At 36.7% G+C, this 12,037-nt stretch overlaps 1 protein-coding gene across 5 annotated transcripts in view; it reads right to left on the bottom strand.

Annotated features, from left to right (window-relative positions):
• SESTD1 (SEC14 and spectrin domain containing 1) overlaps positions 1–12,037 on the bottom strand; it is a 142,846-nt gene that overhangs the window by 30,266 nt on the left and 100,543 nt on the right. For all 5 annotated transcript variants that reach the window (XM_027126934.1, XM_027126943.1, XM_027126961.1 and 2 more), the window contains one exon: positions 8,949–9,160. In XM_027126934.1, coding sequence (XP_026982735.1) covers positions 8,949–9,160 — 212 coding nt within the window. The remainder of the gene's footprint in view (positions 1–8,948; positions 9,161–12,037) is intronic.

Genomic DNA, 12,037 nt, shown 5'->3' with positions numbered 1-12,037 from the left:
TTTTCACATGCACTGCATTTTCATGTTACTCCAGATTTAAGTGCTGCAGCCGATTGTCAGAGTACAAGTAATTTCTATCCTGTGTTTTTCACTTCCTTGTGGCTACAGTTATTACCATTTTAATGGCTCGAAACCCCTTTTTTAAGAAGGCCAGCCTCCTTGCCTGCCTCCTTCCTTTGCTCCCTCTCATGTGTCCAAACAACCAACCAACCTACCTGACTAAGAGCTAAGTAAGCAACGTCCTACCTCAAGTAACTATTATACCTGCTTTCACAACTCCAATTCTCTACTGTTGAGCACCTAAGTAATTTTAAGATGAACATATATATATAGCAGTTATGCAACAGAATTCTTCTCTAATTCTCTATTGCTTTCCTAGAAAACATTTTCAATAGAGATCTTGGGTCCAGTGATGATACAATGTTAGTTGCTAATAGTATACATTATAAAATTACTCTCTAAAGCACTTGTCTCTATTTGAAACATCCAAGTCATGAAAGTTTTAACTGAGAATAACCTTTGCAAGGTATATAAACTGACCACTGCTTTTACTTTATTTTATTTTATTTTTATTTTCTGAGATTCTCAGTGCAATTTATTAAGAAACATCCATGTGGGGGCTCTGGGAGAAACAGTATCTCTTTCTAACAACAAATATATTTTGTCATTTCCAAAAAAATCTCTGGAAATGGGGTTCTTGCCCTCAGTCTACTTCAAGCTTAATGTAAGAGATGAGATGGGTAGTCAACCAAAATAATGCAGCAATGATTACATTTAATTTGAAATCATTTGTATTTATTACAAAAGTGGGTTACAAACAGTAACTAAGGAAAAAGTTGGTTAGATCATAAGAATGTTGGTAAGTTCCTACGTGAATGATACTAACTTTGAGTAAAATTAGGGGAAAGTTTCCTGGAAAACAACGTAGACGTCATCTGCTTTTGGATTTTATATCTTCTTACATAGATTGGTAAAAAACACCAAGACTTCTTGTTTTCTTAATAACCAGAGGGGAAAAACAGAACTACATACTAAATAAAAATCTTTTCATGAGGACCCAATACTCATCTTTGTTTAAATATTTCTCCCAGTGAGAAATCCTATACTGGTTCTACATTACATTCGGGATGAAATGTGGCTATCTGGCATGGCCATACTATGCCATGGATGATGGGGCCCCGCCTATCCTTCACCATTTCCTTCTTTAACTGAGCCCGCGTTGAACTTTCAGTGCTCCCCAAGGGCGCCATGTTCTCTCACTAATCTTGCTTTGACATGGATCGTCCTCCTACCTGAAATCTTTTCAGCCCCTTCTCTTCGTGACCTCTTTTTCATCTTTGAAGACTCATCTCATGCTATAGATTTTGATGATTTTGGTTTTAAGTTTTCTACTGAACTGTTTATTTTTCTGTTGATCCATTTTTTTAAAATGAGTTATTTTTCATTTCCAAGGGGTTGGATACTTTTGATCTGTTTGAACTTACACTATTGATTTCTAGTTGTCAAACAAATTCAAATAAAGATGACATTCTTGTGATTATTCTCGCTACTTCTTTTTAATTTTGAAACTGCCTACATAATGAGAATACTTTAAAGAGCATTATTATAAATTATGCATTTTAGAGTTATAATTTAGAGCAATATTCTCAAACCAAAAACCCTTAGAGTCATTCTTGACTCTTCTTTTTTTCCTTTTACACCCTGCATATCTGATACCCCTGGAATCCTGCTGTTTTGACTTTCAAAATAAACCTGTTCTAAGCCTACTTCAGGCCTTACCTAGATCCTTGTGGTAGCCTCCAAACCAGGCTTTCTGCTTTTAGTTTTGCCCCCTACATGGCTGACTATTACTTTTAAAATACTTCCATCAAGTTTAAAACTGATATCTCTTCAGGTGTATTTCTAAATATTAGTGAGAACGAATAAACTGCTAATGTTTGCTTACTAACAGTATATGATCTTTTGGGATTTCTCTCTTTATGTGTGTGCCCATTTATGTCCTAGTATCTTAAATATTAATATATTCTTAGCTTCCACCTTCTCTTTACAAGGTTTTAATACTAAAGAGCAAAAACTCAAAAACAAAAAAGTCCAAGTATTATTTTTGACTCACTGGAATAGCCTAACTGCTATGATTTTCTTTGCTAAATTCTGTTTTCAGAGTCCTAAATTCATCTGCAAACCTCTACTGCCAGGTACTCTTTAGAATACAATGCTTTGTTCCTCAACATCTCCACTTTTTCTGCTTTACTCTTTGGTATGAGCTATATTTGGAGGGGCAGGGTACTAGGATCCTGTTTGCCTCTGCTGGCCTGTGGAAAGTATCACTCTTTCACAAAAGAGACAGATGAGCAGTTCTGTCTTCAGGAAGCACTAGGCGTGACTCTGAAATTCTGGCTCTGCTCCTAGGAGTTGAAAGACTTTGGTCCATCACCTTTGAAATGGTGTTAATGCTACCTACTGTATAGGCTATTGTCAGGATTATACAGTCATTATACGTAAGACACTTAAGCACAGTAGATGATACCAATAGCTGTTAGCCTCTTTGCTTTCCCCACTTTTTCTGAAGAAAAAAGCCTAGCTCCTTCTATTTATTCACCCTTTATAAACTATGTCTCACATCTGCATTTTACAGTAAAACCCATAGGCTTTTTAATCCCCGAACTAAGTGTTTTAGTCTATGCTTTTAAAAAATGGAAATAAAAAGAGTAAGTTTTAAGAAATCTCATGTAAACATTTTGAAACAAGTTTCCATTCCCTTTGGGGGACTCAATTGCTTCTCACTGATTACTATGTATTACGAATATGAATATAGAAACAGATATACAATGGCATTTAAGCAATTAATATAATAAATTATTTCACTAAAAATGTCTAAATTCTAAAAATAAGGGTAGAATGAAAATAACTCAGAAATTTTAACTGGTTAATGTGTTATATATTATTTTAAAAAACGTAAGGCAACATTATTTAAAATTTAAACTTTGAAACTCTAGAAAACTTTTAAACGATAGAAACAAAAGAAGCAGGTTAATATAAATCATGATAACTGGGGAAAAACAATTCATTAGCAGGGAACTTTCGAAGAGTTATAAATTTAAAAATAAATTTTAAAGAAAGCAAAGACATCTGCTTGGCACACACACACACACAAAAACAGTTACACAGTCAAGTGTACATATAGTTTTAACGTATGCTGAAAGTAATTTCCCTTGGAATGCAACATCAGTAACGTAAACACCATAAATGTATGACTATTTCTAATAAAAATGATGCAAATTGAGGTTGATGCCCCAGTAAATAAATCTATTTAAATGCATTAATGATGGTGGTTTGCCAAACTGGGTTATAAAACTTAATTTCAATCAGGACATCTTGCTCATCAGTCAATATGAATATTAACTTACTGCAAAAACAGTTTCATGCACAATCCATATCAATGTGACCTCTCAAACGGTTACATTTATATGCAAAGTATAACCTTGAAGATGTGCTCTTAGAATCCACCATGACAAATATTTGCAGAGGCCAAAAATGCATGTGACTATCCATCATTTTTTCCTGGCCAGACTGGTTACTAAAGACTGCACGAGAGAATATCTAGAAGCATGTTAGGTCAAACCAGGTAGAAGGGCATATCAAGCAGATGTCAAGCATCTGACCAGAAGAAAGAATATGGTGAACTGGGATCACAGCCTCCAGCTGTATACTTTAGCAACTCAGAGTTATCCTATTTTGCATCTATGGTTCCTTTCTACAAAGGAAGAAAATCACATGGATGATTCTAGAAATAACATTTGCAATGCCGGCAGAAATTACTGCCACAATAAATAATGCAAATAACGATAGCTTATTTCAGTGAAGTGGCATCATCTCCTATCCAGAAGTACATGAAATCTGATTTTTAAATGTAGCGGCAGCAACATGGAGAACTTCTGCATTCCACATGAAGTCTAATGCTACTGATTTGAACTGTGGGGAATAAATGGCTGACAACTACAATGGTTATTACCATATAGTTTATCTATTAGAGCTACTGGTTTCTTTTTCATTATGTTCTGTTTTCAATGATAAATCAGTAAAAAAAGAGATGTGGAAAATTTCAACTTTCATTAATTTTACACAAGCAGAGGTAGTCAACTTTATGATTATCTTTATATAAACATCAAAAAATTTCATTTTCCCCCAAATTTGCAAGACTGAAGATGGTAGTTTATATTCTCTGTGTGTGGACATGATCAATATATGTTTCTAAATAGCTAAACTTAAGTAATCATTTTGGCAAGAGAAATAGATCTTTCCCTAAAATGTGACCTGTGAAAATAAGAGTGTAGAAACCATCACCTGATGAATATTAATGCTCTAACCAATTCACATGTAACGCTTATAAAGAAAATTGAATTGCAATGAGGTTTATTTGTTTTTAACAATAATCTCATGACCATCACCACCATCATTATAAGTATCATCATCATCTCCTTTCTCTAGTTTCTTTATTCTTTATCCAGTTGAGTTGGTCCATCATTTCAAAAATGCATGTCAATACATTAACTCCTTTGCCCCTGATGTCACATAGCAAAGCACAAATGCTGGGGGACTCCCATCACCCACGTTCTCTGGGGCCTGCACATCAACAGCCAGCCATGAATTGACAGGGTCACATAACAGGCCAGAAAGTTTCCACCATAAGTTCAAGATCAGCACTATCTAAAAAATACATCTATACTTCCATGGTAATTTCACTCTTCCAATCCCCAAAATGAAAATTTTGAATCATTTCCACTCCATTTAAACCTCTAACCCTCTTTAACCACTGCCCTCCCCATCCCCGCCTTGCCTCCAAACCTCCACCACCAAAGAGATTCCCTTTGTGTCTTACTTAAAAACAAACAAACAAAAAACAATCAAAAAAACCTAATCACTCAAGAACTACTTCATCTTCTCGATGCCTGACTTATATATACGGAGGCAACTCTGGATCATCCTACCATCTCCCTCCTGTTACAAAGGAAGAGTTCTCCCTCCTCCAATCTAAAGCTAATCCCTTCAGCTCTGCTTTGGAGTCCATTCACTTCCACCTTGTCACGAACTTGACAGTATTAATTATTCTCTCCTCCATGTTCAACTCCTCCTTCCAAACATATACTTTCCCCCTAGAATTTAAGCCTCTTAGTTTTCCATATCACAAACACAAACTAACAAAAATAAACTACACTTGACCCCAGCTGTGGGCTGAATTGTGTCCCCACACTCCCCATATGCTGAAGTCCTAACTCCCAGTGCTTTAGGATGTAACCATATTTATTTGAAGACAGGGTCTTTAAAGAGGCACTTAAATTAAAATGAGGTTATTAAAGTGAGCCCTAATCTTATATGACTGGTGTTCTTAAAAGGAGAGGAAATTTGGACACAGACAGGTATAGAGGGAAGATGATATGAAGACATAGGGAGAACGCATCAGTAAGCCAAGGAGAGAGGCCTGGAACAGATCCTTCCCTCACTGCCCTCAGGTGGAATCAACCCTGCTAACTCCTTGATCTTGGGCTTTTAGCCTCCAGAAAAATGAGGAAATACATTTCTATGGTTAAGTCCCCTAGTCTGTAGTACTTTGTTACAGCAGACCTAGCAAATTAATACACCCTCACTTCTAGGCAATGCTCTGTTTCTCGTCTTTCCTTCAGAGACAAAACTCTCAGCGAGTTCCCTACACTCCACGTCTCCTTCACCACACCTCACTTTCATTCCTGAATTCAGTCCAATGTGCTACTGGCCCTGCTACTCCATACCCTGGGATCACCAACGACCTTGACCTTGTGGATTCTTAGTGAACATGTTAAGTCTTCCTCTTTTTCAATCTTCCAGCAACATTCGACAGGGTTCCCAACTCCTCCCCTGACATGCTTTCTTCTTTTGACTTCCATGACACAGAGCTGTTCACACTTTCCTTCTTCATCTCTGGCCAATCCTCCACTGCCTTCTTTTCAGGAGTATGCTCCTCTATCTTGTCATTAAATGCTGGAGCTTCTCAAAGCTCAGTTACAAAGCCTTCTTCTCATCTACTCTCAGCTCTTTCCTTGGGAAATTCTCACCCACATCAATGCTTTAATTACCATTCATACACAGATGACAAACAAGTATGTCACCAGCCCAGACTTCTCACTTCTGGACCTGTTTGGGACTACCTTTATATATCTTATTCTTAGATGTCTCAAAGTCTCCTGAAATTCACCATGTCTACAACCAAACTCTTGATTTTCCACACCTTTTCCATCTGCACGTAAACCCAAACCTGCCCAATTTCCCTAATTAGACAACACCATCATCCATTAAGTCTTGCAAGCCAGAAAAATGCTTCACCTCTGATATCATCTTCTTTCTCACGCTTCCTCCCTTCACTCTCCTTGGGACTTGAGTGGTTGCAATTTTACAACTATTTGTGTAGTTACTTAGCCATGCACCAAAAGGCGGGACACCCCGTCTGTTTTTACTCACCATTACATTCCACCGAGCACAATGTCACACTATTGTAGATACTCATTTCTTTAACGAGTGAGCAAATAATAAATGATACTAATAAAAACTCGTATGTGCCAAGCTAAACATTTTATTTAAATTATCTTCTTAATCTTTGTAACAGCCCTATTAAGTAGGTATTATTATTATTATTGTTATTGTTTTCCTCACTTTACTGAGGAGGAAGCTAGGGCATTGAGGAGTACACTTCCTTCCCAAGAACAAACTTGAAAGTGGCAGAAGAGAGTGGACCCAGGTTACTGGGGTACTTGTATACCACTATGCTATTTCATCTTTATGGTTTTCAAAGATACTCTCAAGCTATTTAAAGTTTACCTGAGTTTAATACAAGCTATCTTTAATTTATGAATATATTATGTAGAAAAAATTATATATAATTAACATATGCTCAGAAATCTTCAGTTTCTATGTAGTTATCATGAGATAAAGCCTAAATTCTGTTGCCTGGAATTCAAGATCTTCCATGATCCAACTCCTTCCCTACCACTTGTTTTTTTTTTTTTTTTTTTTTTTTGCAGTATGCGGGCCTCTCCCGTTGCGGAGCACAGGCTCCGGACACGCAGGCTCAGCGGCCATGGCTCACGGGCCCAGCCGCTCTGCGGCATGTGGGATTTTCCCGGACCGGGGCACGAACCCGTGTCCCCTGCATCAGCAAGCGGACTCTCAACCACTGCGCCACCAGGGAAGCCCTACCACTTGTTTTTATAAATAAAGTTTTACTGAAACAGCCAAACACATTTGTTTACGTAATGACTATGCATTACAAAGGCAGTTAAATAGCCACAGGTTCAAGAAAAACTGTATGGTCCAAGAAGCCTAAACATTTACTATGTGGCCCTTTACAGAACAAGTTTTCCAACAGCTGAATTAGAATTCTAGGCTACAATCTAGTTCAATGGGAACAAATATAATAGCTTCCATTAGCTGAGTGCTGGGTTCTTTCAACAAACCTTTCAAAAGAGCTCCTGTTACCCCTGTTTTATGTAATGAAAGAAGGAAGGAAGAGAGAGAAAGAGAAGAAGGGGAATAAAGAAAGAAGGAAGTCAAACTGAGGCTCAGGTGGGTGAATAATGTGACCATAATCACACAGCAAATAAGTGGAAGAACTGGGATTCAGAGCATGCTCACTATGTTCCATGACTCAAAGGCCAAACACTTTCCCTGGTGCCTACTGCTGCCTTTTTCTTCAGTAGAACTTGGGATTTCATGTTATTGTTTATTCATGCTATTCTTTCTCCTCCACAGAATGCCAGTTCTCCTTTAAAACCTAAAGGAGGTGCCTGGTGAAATCTTACACATTCTTGGGGACAAGCTCAAGCACTACCTCTTTCCACTAAGTCTTCCGAGATCACTTGCAACCAGGGGAATAATCCCTCCATTGAATGCCCACAGCACTTCAGTCATTCCCTTGTGACACCTAACACTTTCTCTCCCCTCTTAAGTTTAATGTAGCAAAACCCAAGTTCACCTTTATATCCTGTAGAAAAAGCACAATGCCTTCTATATAATAAGTACTTAACAAATACTTATCTAATAAATGAATGTAGATTAAAAACTTTGGGACACTTCTAATCTGGATTTTTTTTTTTTTTTTTTTTGGCGGTACGCGGGCCTCTCACTGCTGTGGCCTCTCCCGTTGCGGAGCGCAGGCTCAGCGGCCATGGCTCAGGGGCCCAGCCGCTCCGCGGCATGTGGGATCTTCCCGGACCAGGGCACAAACCCGTGTCCCCTGCATCGGCAGGCGGCCTCTCAACCACTGCGCCACCAGGGAATCCCCTAATCTGGATTTTTAAAGTGAAATATTTAAGATTTACTTCTTAATAATTCAACAGATCAAAATCCAGAATGTAGTCTAAATACAGAAATGTCTTCCTTAGTATCGATTTTTAGCATTTTTTGCCTACTTATAAAAATCAATTTTAAAAGGAACTAAAAATTCATAAGAATTAAATCTACTTGAAGTTTTCTATCAGTATCATAAATAAGGAAACTTAATATTATAATTACTTATATTACACATTAACATTTTGCTAGGACAGAAAAACTCTTCATAATGCCCAAATTAACAACAACAACAAAGTTATTAGAAATTTAAAATAAATCTAAGGTCAACAATAAAATGTTATTTATTACAAGAATACAGAGACCACAGGTGATGTTTCCAACAGCTAGTTATTTTTGAAATTCTGATAGAGTGAGCTGAATGCTCAATGTCATCACTGTAGAAATAATATAATTTAAACGCAAATACTAATTGTAAAAATAGTTTGAGAGTCTGGTTTGACATTTCTAAAGTTCTCTATATAATGTAAATAAGGCACAGTATAAAATCAGGTACAGAGTAGAAATTACACACACACATAAAAAAATTTAGATTTTAAAAAGAGTTTAATATGTTGGAATCAGACACCTACCTGCATCACCTTCTGTTGAATCTCTTCTAACTGTGTACGCTTACTACGTTGCCTACAAACTTCCTGGTAGCGGGTATATTGCTCTCGCAGTGAATCTAATAATTTCATAACCTGTGGCTGTGCTAGTAGTTCATCATCCATAGGAGACCACGAGACCCCTCCATCTGAGCCATTAAATCGACGCTGCTGTAATTCGGATAACAATTCATGTCCTTTAAGAAGGAAAGATACTTATAATTAATACCCATAAAGAAATATAAATCTTACTTCTCAATCTTCTCAATTCTAATCCCTTATTTTTAGAACGTATCTGCCTATGTATTTTTAGAACGTATCTGCCTATATATTTACCTACCAGGTCTTAAGTACTAAAATGCAATTTCTCAATTTATATATAAATAAATAGGAAAACTGCATGCATACATATACATATGGATATATACTATGTCGTATATCATAGCTCTATCATATACAGACAGTCCCCGATTTAACGATGGTTTGATTTACAATTTTTCGACTTTATGATGGTGCATTCAGTTGAACCCGTACTTCAGATTTTGATTTTTTCTTTTTCTGGGCTAGCAATATGCAGTACGATACTCTTTTGCAATGTTGGGCAGCAGCAGTGAACTGCAACTCCTAGTCAGCCACATGATCATGAGGGTAAACACTGATACACTGACAACCATTCTGTACTCATACAACTGTTCTGTTTTTCACTTTCAGTACATTATTCAATAAATTACATGAGATATTAAACACTGTATTATAAAATAGGCTTTGTTTTAGATGATTTTGCCCAACTGTAGTCTACTGTAAGTGTTCTGAGCACGTTTAAGGTAGGCTAGGCTAGGCTATGATGTTCGGTACTTTAGGTGTATTAAATGCATTTCAACATGATATTTTCAGCTTACGATGGGTTTATCAGGATGTAATCACATTGTAAGTTGAGGAAGATCTGTGTCATATATACTATATATGCCATACTACATAGTAAGTATATAGTATATATGGCATATATATTTTCTAGACCTAATTACCTTTCTATCTATCACATTCTTGTTATTGGTGGATTCACTCCTCAGGACATTGTGCCAACCATTTCTCTGTAGAGTACAATTATAATCTGGGATTTCTGTCTGATGGTACTAATTAGTATGTTTTGTCTGATAGTACTAATCAATACTAAGCATTATGTTGTAGGATTTCACTATTAATCCATAACCTTAATCATAGCACCTAAAAGAAATGTTGGTGTGTAACAAATGTATGATTAAAGGGAGAAAGTCTTTACTACTGGTACAAAATAACATTTAAGTAATCTCTATTTATATAAATTTCTACAACATATTAACTGTGAATCGTGAGGGGCCACACTAATGTAAGAACTGCACTCAATGTTATTTGATTACAGCAAACTCATGGAGAAAATCACTCATGCACAAGAAGTTAAAGTTATAGAATGTGCAACATCTAAAACTGTAAGTATAACATTAACAATTTTACAAGATGACGCTGGTCAGACCACTGATGTCCAATTTCAAGATGACTGTCAGAGCTGACTATGCTGTTTCTGCATGTAGCCCCCTCCCTCCGTCTGTAATAGCTCCTGCCCACTGATCATCAGTCGGGGAGGAGGGAGTTGGCCTTTGAACAGGAGTCTGCCCTACACCTCAGTTGCTGGCATCCAAAACAAAGAAAACTATCCTTTCCATCAAAAAAGAAAAAAAAAAATTTTTTTTTAAGTGAATAAATTGCAAATTGTTTTTCCAGGATAATACTATTCCAATTATCATTAAGGAACCCAAAATATGCAGACATTTAAATTCTCTTCTCTTCATCTCTATTCAAGAAAATGTCCTAAACTTAAATGGCTTTAAATAATAGAAACAGTTTTTATTATGATTTGGAGGTATTTCCAATTTCTGAAGAATATCCAAGATTGTTTTAAACGTCCCCATTTTATACTCTTTCTACTTTAAGAGTCAATAGCATATTAAAAAGGACTTAGTGACGTATACAGATAATTCTAAAATACAAATGTAACAAGTTTCTGAATTCAATGGCTTAAGCAGTTTTTAAAACAAATATAAACATGGAACTAAGTTTTGAATCTAAAGCAATATTTTTACTGACAGTCTCTTGTACCTTCTAAACATGCAGTAATTCACAGATTACAATTATTTCTTTGTTCTTTCAGGAAGTAAGATCTAAATCGTACTGAAAAAACTCGGGAAAACTGAATCGATACAACGAAGATATTCAGAATTTATTTCTTTACTCTTTGTTATACTCTGTAATTGGAAGGACACCTGTTTTCAAGACTTATGGAAAGTCTTTCTATATATATACACACACACATTCATATTCTTTTTTTTTTTTTTTTTTTTGCTGTACGCGGGCCTCTCACTGCTGTGGCCTCTCCCGTTGCGGAGCACAGGCTCCAGACGCGCAGGCTCAGCGGCCATGGCCCACGGGCCCAGCCGCTCCGCGGCATGTGGGATCCTCCCAGACTGGGGCACGAACCCGTGTCCCCCGCATCGGCAGGCAGACTCCCAACCACTGTGCCACCAGGGAAGCCCACATTCATATTCTTTATATATATAGTTCCATAAAAGTCATTAAGATCAGAATATATATATTTTTTCTTCTTTGATGACTGTTACCTTTAATGTGCTCCTTGTGGATACCATTTACATTAGAGAAGCAGAACCACATAATGATTTCAAAGACCATACTTCGAAACCAAACTGCCTTGGTTAAAGTCTCAAATCTAGCATTACTAGTTGTGTAATCTGCCCAAGTTACTAAACCTTTTAATGCCTCAGTTTCCCCATCTTAACATTGGGGTGACAACAGTACCTACTTCAGTGGGTTGTAGTGAAGCATAAATGAGTTAGCATACATAAAGTGCTTAGAATAGTACCTGCTATGCAGTAGGATTAGAACTATGCCCTATTAGAAAAATATATTAGAAATAAAATTAAGGTATTTTCATTTAAAAGAATTCCAATGTGTTCTCTAGAATCTGTGAAACTACTACTAAAGCTATTGGGGCTGGAATATACAAACCATGCAGCACTGAACAC

The sequence above is a fragment of the Aethalodelphis obliquidens genome, unplaced genomic scaffold, assembly GCF_003676395.1.
Source record: "Aethalodelphis obliquidens isolate GAN/ISIS:26980383/991018 unplaced genomic scaffold, ASM367639v1 scaffold2, whole genome shotgun sequence".
Taxonomy (NCBI): Eukaryota; Metazoa; Chordata; class Mammalia; order Artiodactyla; family Delphinidae; genus Aethalodelphis; species Aethalodelphis obliquidens.
Note: the sequence above shows the minus strand (reverse complement) of the source record. Positions and strands in the feature narration are given on the sequence as shown.